Source organism: Carassius gibelio, chromosome A24 (genome assembly GCF_023724105.1).
Source record: "Carassius gibelio isolate Cgi1373 ecotype wild population from Czech Republic chromosome A24, carGib1.2-hapl.c, whole genome shotgun sequence".
NCBI classification, from domain to species: domain Eukaryota; kingdom Metazoa; phylum Chordata; class Actinopteri; order Cypriniformes; family Cyprinidae; genus Carassius; species Carassius gibelio.
The window spans coordinates 8,937,088-8,955,338 of record NC_068394.1 but is presented as its reverse complement, the minus strand read 5'-3'; the positions used below and the strand labels follow the sequence as shown (position 1 = coordinate 8,955,338).

The 18,251-nt window shown below is 38.2% G+C and overlaps 2 protein-coding genes across 2 annotated transcripts in view; one reads left to right on the top strand and one right to left on the bottom strand.

Annotated features, from left to right (window-relative positions):
* The first annotated feature begins 518 nt into the window (after positions 1-518).
* Positions 519-14,989, top strand: LOC127946228 (PAN2-PAN3 deadenylation complex subunit pan3). Its single transcript, XM_052542661.1, has 18 exons — positions 519-1,163; positions 2,180-2,301; positions 2,446-2,518; positions 2,610-2,680; positions 5,556-5,700; positions 5,886-6,115; positions 6,210-6,314; positions 6,411-6,468; positions 6,763-6,924; positions 7,124-7,240; positions 7,510-7,611; positions 8,100-8,265; positions 8,700-8,787; positions 9,200-9,339; positions 9,524-9,653; positions 11,181-11,245; positions 11,347-11,485; positions 13,135-14,989. The coding sequence occupies exons 1-18, from the start codon at positions 812-814 to the stop codon at positions 13,273-13,275; spliced, it is 2,406 nt and encodes an 801-aa protein (XP_052398621.1). The 5' UTR covers positions 519-811; the 3' UTR covers positions 13,276-14,989.
* A 421-nt stretch (positions 14,990-15,410) lies between these two features.
* Positions 15,411-18,251, bottom strand: part of LOC127946442 (vascular endothelial growth factor receptor 1-like) — a 29,994-nt gene continuing 27,153 nt past the window's right edge. Inside the window, 8 exon segments of the mRNA XM_052543025.1 lie at positions 15,411-15,891; positions 16,323-16,410; positions 16,488-16,545; positions 16,797-16,906; positions 16,984-17,259; positions 17,482-17,593; positions 17,676-17,798; positions 17,899-17,960. Of these exon segments, the coding sequence (XP_052398985.1) occupies positions 17,129-17,259; positions 17,482-17,593; positions 17,676-17,798; positions 17,899-17,960 (428 nt within the window). The 3' untranslated portion in view covers positions 15,411-15,891; positions 16,323-16,410; positions 16,488-16,545; positions 16,797-16,906; positions 16,984-17,128.

The window sequence follows — 18,251 nt, the reverse complement described above, 5'->3', positions numbered from 1 at the left end:
ATATGTAATGCATCTGCTAGATGCATACATTTAATTTTTTTTAATTGATATATATATTATATATTATATATATATATATATATATATATATATATATATATATATATATATATATATATATATATATATATATATATATATAAATTAATATATATATATATATATATATATGCGTTTACAAAAATTATCTCTATATATAATATTTCAACACTCTTATAAATAGGAAAATGTATACATGATGATGATGATAATAATGTTTTAATATCAATTATTAATTTATGATGTATTAAAACCACAAACTGATACCTAAATACAGTACAGTTACGATATTAAAGTGCAAAGTAAAATTAAGCTCAAGATAAAAAAAAATGTAACGTTTAACCACAAAAAACAATTTGACAATATATTATTATTCATGATAGTAATGTGTTTTATGATTTAAATTAATCCCCTACTGACTCCTTATGTGAACTGCAGTCCTTTTCGTTCCCAGCATGCACAGCAGGGCTATTAGCGCTTAGCTGAACAAGAGCAGACAGAAGACGACAACAACAACAGCATGATCCCAGCCAAGCGCCAGGCTGATGGAGTAGTAGGCCAGCCATGGACCCCGATAACGAGTATCAGTACTTGGCAACAAAAGTATGGCTCTTGCTGACTAGTCATCTGGCTCGATGAGGAGGTTGATTTTATTATTAAACGTCCAGTAAGGTGCTCATTGTTTCTCAAGTGTTTTAAAATATACTGCTGCTAAATATCTCGAGTCTATGTGCGAGTGTCTTCCGGCGGGAGCAGCAGCAGTAGCGGTGCCATGAACAGTGGACTCCCAGCTCCAGCTGCTCCGCTTGGGGGTGTCGGAATACCCGGTGTGAAAGTGAAATTCTGCCGTTATTATGCGAAAGACAAGACTTGTTTTTACGGAGATGAATGCCAGTTTCTGCACGAGGACCCGTCCATGGCGAGCCTTTCTCTGCACGGTGGTGGTACAGGTGCTGGCGGCGGAGGAGGAAGCCCCGTTTCTTTATCTCTCGCCGGAGGAGCAGTGACGGCGGCAGGATACGTGCTTGGAAGTAGCGCGGTCAGCGGAGCTCCTGCAAACGTTCCCAAAAAGAACGATTCTCTCGGTCCCGCGGGAACAGCTATGGAGGGACAACTATTGTCCAGTAAGATTGTACTGAGGCCTAACGTATCCTGTCCTCTGTTGTTGTTGTTGTTCGGTTACGGGGCCACACGGCGGCTTTTGTTTAAATCGAGGCCGTGGATTTAGCGGCCTTAATATCGCTAACACGGGAAATCAACATGTTACTCCACAGCGCGTAAACACTTTTAATCGAAAGACGGAAATACTAAAACAACCGAAGCAAAAGCGTTTAGTTAATCCTACTTGGTTTCTGCTCATTCCAAAATGTTTTTTTCCAAATGCATAAATTGTCTATTTTTTGATAACTGATAGGTTATCTGCTAAGATGTATTCGTTAAAATTAAATTACATGGTAGGTTTTTATTGGAATACTCCAGTAATCCCGTACTGACTACTATCTGTTAAAAGTACACTTGTTTTACAATTTCACTCGTTATGAGAAACTACTGCTTATTCTAGTACTTATTTTAGTAGTTACTAGTATCTGTTCCAGTTTTCTAGTGTTAAATGAATTGATCATAATAGGACTGCCATTCAGATAATATTGTGTTCCAGCTGTATGCTGTGTACAGCATAGCTGTTGTGGTTAGTCAGTAACGTTACATAAGATAGGTAGGGTGGAGAAATAGATAGAAACAGTTGCAAAAATAAATGTTACCAGTGACAGCATGGATAGATTATTGTCTCACAAATAGGTACTAAAAATTAATGTAATAATAAATACTATATAGTATTTAATGAATAGTTATTAGTGAGAGTTTAAAAACAGTGTTTTGATGACACTTTAGATGAGTCTTATTGCATTTTCACAGTAAAACGGGAAATTGTTTCCAGCGGCTCTTAACTTTTTTTACTGTTCAGTAGAAAATTCTATGGAACTTGCTTTTAGGCGATCACATTAATCTTTTAAATATAATGAAGCTGCCATTCACAGCATTATTTGAATTATTTATTTAATTGGAAAAAGGCTTTCATAAGACTTTGTGCAAGATATTGTGTAAACACAAAGGATTCACATGTGCTTTTGCTTTATTGCAGTCCCTGGGATGGAGGGAGGTGCTCTGAATGATGGCAGTCTGACCAACTCATACTTCAGCAGCACCTTTATTGGGGTCAATGGGTTTGGAGGCCCAGCAGAGTCCAAATATTCAATGATGCAGGTAACATGACCACTAGTGACTGTGTGGTGATATGATGAACAGGAAACCAATAGATAATACTAGTAACAGGGTCCGTCAAGTTGAGCACACAGTGGTGATTATTTATGGGACGCTTCACATTTTAATGGTTGCTTGCGTTTTTAGAGGATGACCAGCAGTAGCAGTTCTCCAAGTCTACTGAATGATGGTGCCAAGAGCTTCACCCACAGCACACATGGTGAGTTAAATTTTTTTTGTTTTTGTTTTGGCAATAAAGCTGTCATGGCAAGATTTGAAAACCTTTTCTATGTGTCTGCTCCACTTTTAAGATCCAGTAAATTCCCCAGTGTCGTCTCTCTTCGGTGATTTTGGTGGTTTGAGCATATCACAAAGGAGAAAGGTGAGAGTTTAACATGTCAGTTTATGCTGTTTGCATTGTCCTCTGACTGGGTATTTTGTTGATGGAAGAATCACTTGTATTTCTGTCATCTTTCAAGAACGTATAAGAGAATAAAAATGGTTCCAACTTGCATTTTGGTCAGACTAGTCATCCAACAAATGACGAGTTGATTAGTGAGTTTAACTTTTTTTTTTTTTTTGGTTTTATTTCTATGCTGACATCATGCCATCTTTTAACTTTTCGAGAGTTTGCACAGGAAATCCCATAAAGGGATTGTTCACCCAAAAAGGAAAATTATGTAATTAATGACTTGCCCTCATGTCGTTCCAAACCTATTATACCTCTCTTCATCTTTGGAACACAGTTTAAGATGTTTTAGATTTAGTCCGAGAACTCTCAGCCCCTCCATTGAAGCTGTATGTAAGGTATACTGTCCATGTCCAGAAAGGTAAGAAAAACATGTTCAAAGTAGTCCATGTGACATCAGAGGGTCAGCTACAATTGTTTTGAAGCATTGAAAATACATTTTGGTCCAAAAATAGCAAAAACTACGACTTTATTCAGCATTGTCTTCTCTTCCAGGTCTGTTGTGAGCGAGTTCAAAATACTGCAGTTTAGTGATATCCGGATCACGAACGAATCACTTGATGTAAACGGATCTTCTTGACCCAGTTCACCAAATCAAACTGAATCGTTTGAAACTGCTTGCGTCTCCAATAAGCATTAATTAATTAATATAAATTAAATTAATATAATTAATAACTTAAGCTGTTATCATCAGCTCCCCAGTTCTCGAATCAAATTAATGCGTATTGGAGACGCAAACCGCTTAAAGGGGGGTGAAATGCTCGTTTTCACTCAATATCCTGTTAATCTTGAGTACCTATAGAGTAGTAATGCATCCTTCATAAATCCAAAAAGTTTTCAGTTTTATTATATTCATAAGAGAAAGATAGTCTGTACCGATTTTTCCCGGAAAAACACGACCGGCTGGAGGCGTGACGTGTGGGCGGAGCTAAAGAATCACGAGCGCCAGTAGGCTTTTGCGTTGAAAGCGTTTGGAAGCTGTGACATTACCGTGAGGAAAAAACATCTAAACAAACCATGGCTAACAGTCAGATTCAGCCGTTTATTTATGATTATGACGAGAATCAGATCCCGAGGCTGAAACTGAACGAGAGCAGCAGCAGCAACGACTCGCTCCGAGCGGGGCTCGAACCCGGGTCTCGGCATGGGAGGCGGACGCACTAACAAGAAGGCAGAGATATTTTTGAAGCAGTTTTACTCACCGCCTGCGGTTCCAACACATGATCGTGACCCTTTTTTTTTGGGATTGCATCATCCTTAAGAAATAAACAATACGCAAATCCGTCGTCAAACTGGGCCTTGTTTGTAAAACAAGCATCTTCGAAATGCAGGGAAAAAACACAAACACTTGCACAACTCCGTTGATGCTCTGTAAAAATAAACTCCATCCACTGATCCCTTAATGCTGTGGTTTTTTTTGGTAATCTGTGCAGGGTTGTCTTGCCCTGGCAACCAAAAACACACTTCTTTTGTGACATTTCGCGACGCTCTGATCAGTGAATGCCTCTGCTCTCAGTGCTCTGCTATACGGGAGCGCGCGCTCTTCCGGCAGACGTGCCCTAGGACCCATATAAGGAAATTCCGCTCCATCTAACATCACACAGACCCATACTCGAAAAAAACTTTCCGAAACTTGTCACAAACCGGAAGGAGTATTTTTGGAACATAAATACTCCTTCAAACGTACAACTTAATTTTTGAAACTTTGTCCATGTTTAGCATGGGAAATCCAACTCTTTAACAGTGTAAAAAACTCAGTATGCATGAAATAGCATTTCACCCCCCCTTTAAAATGATAGAGTGATTCGTTCGCGAACCGGACATCACTAAACTGCAGTATTTTGATGCAGGATTTTCAATGCTGAATAAAGTCGTAGTTTTTGCTTTTTTTGGACCAAAATGTATTTTCAATGCTTCAAAAAATTCTAACTGACCCTCTGATGTCACATGGACTACTTTGCAGATGTTTATATTACCTTTCTGGGCATGGACAGTATACCGTACATAGGTTTTCAATGGAGGGACAGAAAGCTCTCGGACTAAATCTAAAATATCTTAAACTGTGTTCCGAAGATGAACAGAGTTCATACGGGTTGGAACAACATGACGGTGAGTCATTAATGACAATTTTATTTTTTTCGATGAACTAACCCTTTAAAGAAAAGTTATGAAAAAAATTTTCATCATGGTTACAGCCATATACACATTCCATCTGAAATTGCATTTTAAGACTCTGTGTCAAGGTAAAAACACTGTCTCCAAATTCCTGTGCTGGGTTTCATTCCATTGTGCTCTATCTGGTTGCTTTTGAATGCAAGAACAAGTGTTATGTAAGAACCTTCTTTTAGATGCCATGGCTCCCAAATATGATAATCTTAATGCAAGAGACCCTCATCCTAAAATGTAAAATTAGGTCTTTATGCATCTAGACCCAATTTTTTATTATCAAAAAAAAAAAAGTTTAAATTATTATTATTATTATTAGAAAAATATTTATGGTTCTATTTTTAGTTGCATTAATATTTTCTATACTACTTTTAATACTATACTGTACTATGTATTTATTATCAGATTTTATGGACCAGCCTAATTATACAGGTGTTTTTTGAGACATTTTCTGACTAGTCAATTTTTAATAAATGTTGCTTTGCACATCCCTAACTTGGAAAAAGTTGTGCCAATGCCAAAATAACCGTGCCAAAAGATACTTTCTAAGAGGTGTTTGAGTGAAAATATTATGGTCCTATTTGTAACTATGATTCTATTTGTATCTATGATTTTTTTTCAGGCTCCTAACCCCACAGCCAGTGAGTTTGTCCCAAAAGGGGCCCCACGGATGGCCTCCATGTCTCAGACGGCCGTGCCAGCATTCAACTCCCCGATCTTCCCTCATCCTGGCTTGAGCAGCTCCACAGCGGCAGCTCTTGCACCTGGTCAGTCAGTCACTCCCAGAAAGTACCACCTGGTGTTCTGCCATTCTGCGTGTCTCTTAATTATTCTTTTTTTTAATGCTTAGGATTTCTATTCAGTCTTTTAATATGTGTGATCTTTTATGTTGTAAATCTGGTCAGTGTACTCCGTGTTTAATTTAGGTTTGAATATGTTGTTTCTTGGACAGGTATGTCACTCTCTGCTGGGTCATCTCCTCTTCATTCCCCCAAAATCACCCCTCACACCTCCCCAGCTCCCCGGCGGCGCAGTCACACACCCAACCCCAACCCAGCCAATTACATGATGCCCACCAATGCATCTGATCAAGGAGGTGGAGCCCACGTGATCCAAAAGGAGACCGTGGGTGGGACAACCTACTTCTATACCGACAACACCCCTGCTCCTTTGGCTGGAATGGTATGGTTCATGTAAATCAGACTTTGCTGTGTGATATTGTGATTACCTTTACCTGGTTTAGCTAAAATATCCAATGTACTCTTCTCATTTTCAGGTGTTTCCAACATATCACATGTATCCACAAACGGCACCTCATGTGGCGTACATGCAGCCAAAAGCCAATGCACCATCCTTCTTCATGGCTGACGAACTCCGACAGGTAATTGTCGATTTCTGCCCTCATCTGTTAGCCAGTGTTGTTTAGAAGTTGATTGTCGTTTTTATTGTAATAGTGTCTTTTTTGTCTTGTTTGTAGGAGCTGATTAACAGGCATTTGATAACAATGGCACAGATAGATCAGTCTGAGAACCCTGGTAAGGATGTGGTTTGTCTATAATTGTCATTCAATGGACAACACTGTAACTCTTCAGTTATAATGTCTGTTTTGTGGGCAGTGCACATGGATTCACCTGCTGTCTGAAAAGAAAACCACATCCTTTGTCTGTCTGCCTTTTTAAATTGGTTTGAAAAGCATTTACGTCGTAATCTGCCTTTGTGCCATCTCTTATCATCTTTCTATATACGCTTGAAGTGTTTATATTGGCGGATATGTGTTTATGAAAAGGTGTGTTGTATGATTTAAGTCGTCTGTCCCATCTCTCCTTCAGGAGTGCCGTCTGAGGTAGACAGTTACCACAGCCTCTTTCCCCTGGAACCTCTTCCCCCACCAAACCGTCTCCAGAAAACCAGCAACTTCAGTTACATCACTTCCTGTTACAAGGCAGTCAACAGCAAAGATGACTTGCCTTACTGCCTCAGGAGGATACATGGTGAGGCACTAAGTATTTGTATGTGCAACTGTTCCTGTAGGGTGTTTGAATGTTTGTTTTTTTTTATTCAGTTTTTACATCACTGGTCTTTGCAATGGCAATATTCATGTCTTGGCAGTACAATGCCATGTTGTGTTTTAGTTTTTTGGTTTACTCTTCACGTGTGTAACTTTAGAAATGTCTTTGTGTGCTTTCACAGGCTTCAGGCTGGTCAACACCAAGTGTATGATGCTAGTAGACATGTGGAAGAAGATTCAGCACTCCAATACTGTGACCCTCCGAGAGGTCTTCACCACCAAAGCATTTGGAGACCACTGTACGAATATGTGTGGTTTTTTGTTTTGGTTTCAAGTGCGTGTGCACGTCCAAACTATTATGCAACACAGCTTTTGGTTTTGAAATGATTCATTTGATTTTCGGTCAGTTTTTTATTTAGTCCTGTCTATTAATTTATTAAAAAGTACTTAAAAACTCAAAATGCTAGCGGGAGATGCCGGTATTTTTTTTTTTAAATTAGAGTACTGACATCAGCACTAGATGCCATTTTGGAGTCTTTACATATATGATCGCGTTTATCCTTCGCAGCACTGGTATTTTCCTATGACTTCCATGCGGGGGCGGAGACCATGTTCAGCAGGCACTTCAACGATCCGGCAGCAGATTCTTACTTCACAAAGAGAAAGTGGGGTGAGTTGTTTCTTGCTCTGTTGTTTGTGTTTGTGTGTGAGAATATAGCCGTTAGATACAGAGTATGTCAAGTGTTTTGGTGGCAGTTGCATGTTCCTGAATGTGTAGAGAGGAAAGAGGAAGGAGCGGTTGAAACTGATCCCGCCCCTGGGTTCAGTACCTGCACGCTCAAGACTGACAGAGGAAGCAAAACCCGGGGATGATGTTTAGCTATAAACAGCTGCAGCGCTTACGGCAGCATAAACCACAGTACAGCTTCAAACCACAAAATGTGTGTTTATCAGGATGGAACTAAAAACAAAGACCTTATTTTATTAACAAGTCACAATATCTAAAAACATAAATGTATTCTTATACACCGATATACAATTATAAATAATACCTTGATGTTAAACAGTTTTATTGCTTATTTCCAGTGTACATTTCCTATTTATTTGTAATTAATTTATTTTTTGAGAATGAGAAATAACTTTCTTTTCTTCCATTAGGGCAGCATGAGCTCCCTCCTCCACGGCAGCATGCGGGCCTCTTACCGGAGTCGCTGATTTGGGCATACATTGTCCAGCTGAGCTCAGCTTTGCGCACCATTCACACAGCTGGGCTGGCCTGCAGGGTGATGGACCCTAGTAAGATCCTTATCACTGGAAAGACACGGTACAGCCACATGCATCTCGCACATTTAAACCAGAACTTCATTCATGCAACTGCAAGGTATTGGTTGACTTGGAATTAGTAACATTTTTCACATTGAAGCAAATATTTGCTTTGTTTCCCCCCTGAACTACTAACCGAACTGTGCCAACGATACAATTACTAGCAAATTAACTAAAGACAAAGCACAGTTCTGTAGAATGTTCATGTAGTTTACCAACTTTTGAAATGAAGAAAGGTCAAACAGATCGGTCAGTGTTCTGTGTGGCCCTTATTTTCTAGCCATAAATAGTGAATGGAGAAGTTCACTTTTAGATTGTTTTTGCTCTTCCTTTATTATATACTACCTGTTTATCAGGTTCTCACAGCAGTGAGCACAAAAAAAAACAAATATGCAAACACGAATACTACTAAATGTTTGTTGTTTCTCTCTATAGGTTACGAGTTAACTGTGTAGGAATGTTTGATGTCTTAACATTTGACAATAGTCAGACCAACCACCTGGCGCTGATGCCCCAGTACCAGGTACTGAACTTCTCCTTTACACCCAAACACAGTGTGTGATACACCCATCATCCATAACTTGACTGTGCATCTTCATTTAATCCGGTTTTATTACATTACCATTCAAAGGTTTGGGATTGGTGAGATTATTTCAATGTTTTATGCTCATCATTTGGACCAAAAATACAGTAAAAATTGTCATATTGTGAAATAATATTACATTTTTTTTTGTATGTTAGTACATTTTTTTTAAATGTAATTTATTTCTGTAATTCAATTAACTTGGAAAAGATACCTTTTATTGCGTGTCGCAGCGTTCCGTGTAGTTAGAACATGGTATAACATTTTATTTTTGTCATGTTTGTTGGTCGTTTTACACTTTTGGTCTAAACTATTAGTTTCATCAGTTGCTGTCCCTCTTTGTGTCCATCAGCAAGCAGATCTCATCTCCCTGGGGAAGGTGGTGTTGGCTTTGGCGTGTAACTCTCTAGCTGGCATTAAGAGAGAAAATTTGCAGAAGGCCATGGAGCTGGTGTCAATCAACTACTCATCTGACCTCAAGAACCTCATTCTGTGGGCCTCTTTCTCTTTCTTAAATCTTTATAGCTTAAATCCTCTCAAAGTGGTTATACTGTGACAGTTTGTGAGTCTGTGTGTCATGTTAAGAATAGTTCACATGTTCATGCACTCATATATTCACACTTGTGCATTCGTTTGAATGTGGGGCCACATCTTATGGTCATGTTTTGATCTTCAGGTACCTGCTCTCAGAACAAAGCCGTCTGCGTAGTGTCAATGACATTATGCCCATGATTGGAGCACGATTTTACACGCAACTTGATGCCTCGCAAATGAGAAACGATGTCATTGAGGAGGACCTTGCCAAGGTATTAAAATTTCAAGTTTATAGTTTCTATCCTTATTCTATTGTTATGCTGCTTGAAACTGCAAGGTGATGTGTTTTTTTTAGGTATATTATTTAAATGTATTGTCTTAATTATAAACACACTGGTTTGAGATGCAAACATTTTTACCGTTTACTGCTCTTTGATATTCTCATATTTCCCTATAGAGGCTAATTAATTGGCAACAGTCTCGCACATTCATAGAAAACAGCTTACATTCACATTTAAACATACCAGTGTTTCAAACAGAATGATGCTGTTTCATGGAAATATTTAATGTATAGTGTTTAAGTCAGTTTATTATGAATGAATGTATTTATTATTTTTAAAAATACTTTTAATTACATTCTTTTTTTTATGTGTAATGATATTGAGTTACATTTCACAAACCTACTTATGAGCAGTTCTTAGTTTATTTACAGCTGGATGTCACAGAGAATAAAAATGTGCAGTTCACTGATATCCTTAAAGAGGTGTTGATACTTTAATCAGGGATTCATTCAGTAGATTTGTCAGACTAGTTTAAACAAATAACTGACTTCATTTGTGATTCATTAAAAGAACCAGCTCAAAAGAATCATTCTTTTTTTTTTTTTTTTTAATCCGACTGCAGTAGTTATGCTGTGCTGTTTGTTGTATTTATGTGCATGATTTTTTCTTACTTTGTCAGTCATTTTATCATCGCTTTAAATTTAGAGACACAACTAGGCTGTAGATTTGCTATCAGTTCAGGAAATAAAAATAAAGACTATTGCAGAACATGCTATTCAATTTACCCAGTATGCCATGATCTAGTGTGTGTGCCGAACTTGCACTGGATGGGGTGGAGGTGTGATCACTGCAGATATTTTGGATGGGTTCAGCTGTTATTTCTTCTGCTTTCCTAATTTTTAACACTCGTATCAGATGTGTGAAGACTTTTTTTCTCCATCCTGTTACAAATGCCTACAAACATGCATTGTTGTATTTAACCCCTTTTGTCATCAAGAGGACAGACCATTTAAATGTGTATGTCTCCTGTGTTTGTTTGACGCTGTGCTGCATGTGATGTGTACAGTGGCCGAGAGAGCTCAACACACTGCAAATAGACAAAAAACAACTGCAAACTAAGAAAACAACTTAATCAAATTGACTACACACGTGCAGCAAATACTCACAACACAACCAAACAAAACAACACGCTGCAAATAATGAATTTATTTGCGTTGTGAGCATTTGCAGCACTTGCTATCAAACTGACGAAGATGTTTTCTTGATTTGCTGGTGCCTTTTCTATTCGCATGTGTTTTCTGAAGTTGCAGCTCGTTGAGCTCTCTCAGCCACCGTAGATGTGAGAGCAAATGTGACTCAGAAAGAGGTTTAAATATGACCTGGTTTCCTCTCTTAACTTCCCTTCTCATAATCTGCAAAGTCTCACTTACGCAAACCCAAAATAACCTGTTTTTTGTTAAAAAAAGATCCATATACATTTTTATTACAACTTTCTGGTTCTGCTTCTGTATTTTGCAGGAGGTTCAAAATGGGCGATTGTTCCGCCTATTGGCAAAACTGGGAACGATCAACGAGAGGCCAGAGTAAGTCTATTATTACAGCTAAAGTATTGAAACCTTTCTGAAATGGCAGCCTTTTATAGAATACTTTCAAAATGATTCACTTCAACTTTTAATTTTTGTAGGTTCCAGAAGGACCCAACGTGGTCTGAGACTGGTGACCGTTACCTGCTGAAGCTCTTCAGAGATCACCTGTTCCACCAGGTGACTGAGGCAGGGACGCCCTGGATCGACCTCAGCCACATCGTGTCCTGCCTCAATAAGGTGAGCTTGTTTAGATTGTGCATATTCGTGTTTATACTTTAGTCAGGTTAGATACCAATAACCTGATTGTGTGGCATGATTAGTGCTGGGCAGTTCATACCAAAAACCGGTGTAAATTTTCGTTACGATGTTAATTTTGAATATACCGCCATACCGGTGTATTTAATTACTCAGCGTTCGGAACGAACGTTATGCTGCGCCACGGCCGCAAGACACTGTTTCAGACGGACCCTTTACAATGTTGCACTTCTAAGCAGGGACTGTGAGGGTACACACAGCAGTGCTCTGGTGTTACGTTATAACGCCTGTTTCACACATAGTCCGTCTGATGTCCATTAACAGATTCCAGCTGCACGAGGTTGCGGTCCATCAGTTCATTTCAGTTCAAGGAGCGGTGCGTCGTCTGCAGCAGTGCAGCGATTGTTAACATACTGAGTCTATTTTTGCTGTGCTGCAGTCACTGAATTAAAGTGAAAACGCATTGTTCGCTGGAAAATTTAACATAGATTGACATGGAAACGCAGTCACATGGGTTTTTGGCTAGGTTTAAAACAAGGGGAAAAAGGGCTTTTAGATAAACAAGGAAAACAATATACATGTTAACTTTTATAGAAGCAGAAAAACAATGTTCATTAAGACCCGTGGGATTACTTGTGATAAAGATTTAAAGACTGTTTTAATTTTAAATATTTTAACAAGAAAAGTAGGCTAATTATTGCGTTTCAATGTTTTGTCGCTTGCTTAAGCAGCTTATTATACAAACCTAGAAGTAAAATGCACAAATAATGCGTTGTTTATATTTGAGTTTAAACTAATGTCTGTGAAGGATTGTTACTGTTCTGTGATAAATGTAAACATTTTTACATGATATGAAATCAAAACAATGAACAAATGTTGTGTTTGTGGACTAAACAAGACACGGATCAGTAGTGGACTGCTGCGGACTTATGTGTGAAACGGGCGCTACAGCCAAAAAGAGGAGCCTGGTCTGTTGTTTGGAGGTTTTTTGGTTTCCAAAAATCAGACGTCGACCAAACATCCATTTTATGCAAGTGCTGTCGTGCTAAAATTGTCGCCAAAGGCGGCAACATGAGCAGTTTGCTCCAGCACCTTAGCCGCAAGCACGTTTTGGAATATCAACCAGCAGAAAATGCATTGTACACCTGATTTTGCATGAAAAAAAAAAAAAAAACGTCATAAACCGGTATAATAAAAAAAAAAAAAACGTGATATACATTTTTGGTCAAACCGCCCAGCACTAGGCATGATCAATAAGTCTCTTAAAGTATGAGATTATTTTGACTTTTATGACAAGGGAAGGTTCGTTTAGGGGTTAATGTCATGTGATATTTATGAACTCATTCATATTAATAATTAAAAGATATCCTCAATTTATCTTAACTGTATATGTTTTTCAAAACCAACTTGAAAATTATGCATAATTACAAGCAACTGACCCTAAAGTAAACCCTGACCATATTCCTATTATAGGTATTTAATTGTATAATTGATATTTTGTATTACATATATAATTTGTAATCTTAAAGCAAAACAAAATGTAACAGAATTTTTGATTATTTCTTATTCATTACTTCAGCTGTGCTAATTTAACCAGTTCATTTGTAACTTCCTTTAATTTCTCATTGCAGTTGGATGCTGGAGTACCAGAGAAGATCAGTCTGGTGTCACGGGATGAGAAAAGTGTGCTTGTGGTGACTTACTCAGACCTGAAGCGGTGCTTTGAGAGCACCTTCCAGGAACTGCTGGCCTCCACAAACGGTCCCTTGTAACCCCCAGCCATCCACAAGAGTGGGCTGGAACTGCCTGAAACAGAGCACATTGCACTACAGCCTGGAATAATAGGTGCAGACTGATGATCTCATGACCAGGGCAGAGCCAGCTGGTTGCTCACCTCCAGTCAGATCACTGTTCTGTCCAGAAAAAAAAAGTTGTTTTCTAAAGCTTATTTTTTTAGTTTTCACAACAACGCAGCTGCAGAATTATGAACTGAACTGAGAGCAGTGATAATGATTTTTTTTTTAGACTTGGGAACAATGTCCAAAAAATAAGAGACTTTACTTCCTGCTTTTATTTTTAATTTTGTATTTTTTTGTTTTTTTTTTGGAGGATGCACTAAACATTTTAAGTTTCTTTTTAAGTGAGTTGTGTCCCACAGGGTGCGTTGAGGTCTGGGGTCTCACACATGAAATTAGAAGAAAATCTGAGCACTGTTTTTCCACATTATCTCCTTGTGCATTTTTAATGAGGTACTAGAAATTGGGACAGACCACTGGTCATGTGTGCAGAGTCCTCTGCTCTGATGGGACTAACTGCTGGGTGGGGAAAACTGATGAGACTGACCACTTATGAATGTGTGGCATAAGTAGTACCATGCCACCACTCCTCGTCTGCTGTAGTTGGCCAACTTGGAGGTTGGAGGGGAAGTTACTGGTTGCGTGCAGTCGAGGGGGATTCCATGACAAAGGGGTGCTCTCTCCTCTTGCTGTGTAAACTTGTCGTTTATTTCAGAATTTCACAACATCCTTTTTCATTTTATGGATGCTTTGTGAAATCAGATTTTGAGATGTATTTTCGTTGTTTCTTTTGTATTTTTGTTTTTTAAAGTCAGGCTCTTGTGATAGGAACCAAAGAACTGGACCACGCTAGCAAGGGAAACCAGTTCTGTCTCATTGTGGAATGTCCTCTAATGCCTCCGTTGTGGAGCATCCCAAGTTTGTCCATTTTGTCATTCTTTCCCTAATTTGCTCTCATTTTCCCGCTCTCCACGCTAGTATTGGTTTGGATGTAGTGAATCTCAGTAGAGCTCTCTTGTGTTGTTACCGTCTTTCCCTTTCCTCACCAAGTTGTTGTACAGAGATGCATGATGGGATGTTACTTCACCTCACTATTGTGATCTCTCTCTGGACCAATCCCAGCAGGATGGTTGGGATTGTATTGGTTTCGTTTTTGTTTAACTATGATTTGACCTACAAATGATGTGACTACAACCGTACAACAGTTTGGAATTCGCTCAGGTTGATCCCTGACAGGAATACGCCAATGACTGAATGTGTCTGACCTGTCATTGGTGACTGCCCAATCCGTGAGTCAAGGAACAGTTGGGACTTGCAGCACAGATTTGGGTGTGCCACACTGGACTGAGAGGGTGCAGGATACAGCAGGCAGAGCTGAGGATGCTGTAAGTTCAACAATGTACATTTTTTCCTCTTCTTTTTTTTATGTTAGTCAACTGATAAGTAAACTAATTGGTGAACATGGTGCCAAGCCTGTATCCCTCTCTGAATCTCACACACATTAATACACACTTTTTACAGGCCAATCTCACATCATGTACTGCACTCCAGACACACACACATACATATGCACTCACACACCAAATCCTCCTTCACCATCCCAGTACGTTTTATGCCCTTCTTGTGTTTGTCACATTTTTGCAATATTTGTGTGTACAGCAGTATTTTAATAAAGAGTAATAAAAGAGAACATTAGTTTGTTTGTTATTAAATGGTGTGATTCTTACTGAAATAGAGAATATAAAACTGCAGCAGCAAAAAGGAACTTGCTTGCACCTTCGCTCAGATCACAGAGGAGAATGTGATGCTTTCCAACACAGATGCTACAAAACTGAGCTGCAATGAAGCCCAGTCTCAGATAAGGTTTCAAACATAGCATACAATTCAGTTTTCTTTTGGTACTTGTTTTAGGTTTAAGATGTTTCCAAATAGTTTAATTTTTTAACACAATACCGTTAAAAAGTTGTGTTTTCAGCATTAATTTTCAGCATATATATATATATATATATATATATATATATATATATTATTACTATACTACTGAATGTAAATAAATACAGTGTCAGGTGATATTCTATAAATGATATTCGCTGCTCATACTAAAACAAAACCAAATGGCACAGATCACCAGTGGTTTCAGATGAAATGCTGATTAGTAGTTGCAAGTATCAACATGATAGAAAGTCAAAAAGTCATGAAATGCCTGTAAACCGACTAACCTGAAGGAGTAAATCCATAACCAGTAATTATGAGTGATTCAAAAATTAACTGAAGTTCATTGAGTAAAAATGTGTGGGAATGTGTTGAGAAACTCGGAAGAATAAGAGATCGATTCAGAAATACTAGTTTGACTGGACAAACCCAGGACAATAAGTTACAGGAAGCAAATTAGTTGAGATGAGCAATGGTTTGGTGGTAGTGGTAATGGACGTTGACGGCTGATGTGTGTTTCAGAAAGTGGTAGAGGATAGCAGCACCTCTGAGGAACACACAGGAGGAACCTCCCTGTGAAGACAACAAGGGGCGCTATTCATACAAGGCAGCACTTCTGCAGGCAGCTTCATGCACTGGTTCTGACCTTTGAAGAAGAACCTGTAACAAAAGACATTGCCTCATTTCATGAAACTGATTACATATGCAACTTAATTGGTTTGCACACATTCATTTTAACAACACTTTTAAAATGTTGGGCTTGGTAAGTTATTTAAGTATTTATGAAGGTTAGATGCTCACCAAGGCTGCATTTATCCAAAATACTGCAAAAACAACAGTATTTTGAAATATTACAATGTAAACGGACTTTAAACATAAAAATGTAATTTACTCCTGTGATAGCAAAGCTGAAACAGAAGTATCAAATATAAGCTGAAACGGAAAGTTTGATTTGTAATCTTATAAATATCTTTATAGTCGCTTTAGATCAATTTAATGCTTCATTGCTGAATGAATAATAAAATATAAACAAATACAAACGTTTGAATGGTTATGGAACAGATAATCAAAGCCAGTGTCATGACACCTACTAGGTTATGTTTTTGGTTTTGAATCTGTCCATCCATTTCATTTCATCTCTTCAGACGGCAGAACCATTCCACTATCAGACTGGCTGTCCTAAAGTAAAATAAAAAAATAAGTCCATTTCCACAACTTTACCCAAGTGGGATTCAACTATATTCTGAAACACTTACATCAGGGATTTCTTTGTGTAGATCCTCAAAAGTGCTAATGGTTTTGATTTTCCCAGAGCTAAAATACATATCAAATTTAATTGTATTTTGATATTTATTTCCATTTTATTTAATAATTTATTTGAAGTTTCAAATATTTAATATTTACTTTATTTGTATATTTAATTGAAATTCTACATTAATTTTAATAAAATAAAGTTAAAATATTAACAAGTGTATTTTTTAAATATGTTTAGAATTTTACGTATTGCATTTCACGTCATTTGACATATTTAGTTAATACATTAACATATTAACATATATTTGTACCTTGAAGTTGGCAGTGTTTTCTGGCTTATGTCTTTCTGGTCAAGTTGTGCTGTGACAGTATTTCCTTCTCCAGGAATAATAGTGTTCAGTGGAATATAATCCTTTCCATCCTGTTTAAGAAAAAGTTCTGACCAGTCAAATAAAAACAAGGAAAATGGCTTAATAAACACACTTAATAATGTCCCACCTGTTGGACGCAGGTCTGCAGGAGGTCACCCAGTAGATCCGCAAGAGCAGAGAAAGAAGGTCTGTCTTCAGGCTTATTTTCCTAGCATGCCATCATAATGCTAGAACTGTCAGACAAATCCCATGTATTGGTTCACAGGACAGTTTTATATGGTGTATTCAGGTGTGAGAACTGACGTCTCTGTGGTACTGTACTCAGGAGGACACATCCGAGTCCCCTGCTTCAGTCTGTGACAAAACTCCTCATTAATGTTGAGCCCCGGGTACGGAGACGCTCCTGTGGACCAGAAACACTGTTACATGGCACTGTTCATGTGGGCGTGTCTAATGTAGTCAGTCACTTTGTATAAAGTTTCACTTTCATGAGTTTTCCTCACTTTCATTCTCTTGCTGTGACATGGCAGAACGACAAAAGCTGATCGTTCTGTTGTGCCATATTTCAAAGGGATTGTGTTATGCTTGAATTATCTGATGAACGTAAAGAGTATTCAGACATCACCAGGTGAGAAGATCTCCCAGAGCAGAACTCCATATGACCACACGTCACTCTGAGAGGTGAAGACTTTGTTGAAGATCGATTCAGGTGCCATCCACTTCAGTGGTAACCGTGCCTTCATTGCAAAACACATTCATTACACACATTCTTTATATTGATGACCATTAACTTTGATTTATTGATAGAAGAACACTTACATCTCCCTTGCGCACATAGTCTGGGTCTTTGTAAACGTCTCGGGCCAAGCCAAAATCACATATCTTCACCACATTGTTGTTGGACAACAGGATGTTTCTGGCAGCAAGGTCACGATGAATGCACTGAAAACATGAAAAAACGAAACTTTTTGATTCAACCAAGTTCATATTCCTTGAGATCCTTTACCTTGCGAGAGGCGAGAAACTCCATGCCTCTGGCTACCTGAAAGCTGTAAGAAATCAGGTCTTCAAGCAGAAGAGGGTTGTTGGATTCGGGAAGAGAAACTGCAGAAGACAAACAGTGAGACTTTAGTCTCTCTTAAATGAACTGACACAAACATGTCTAATTTTAGTATTAGGATCAAAATAGATTTGTTTAAAAAAAAGCAATTAATTGTTTACTCTCTTTACTCTCATGTCAAATCTGACTTTATTTCTTCTGTGTAACACAAAAGGTGAATTTTTGTGCAGTATCCTGAAGAATATTTTGGATCCGTGGAAGAAAGATAGTCATTCAGGTTTGGAACATCAGGATCGTGGATACTAGCGTTCAAAGATTTGTGGGTGTTAAAATGT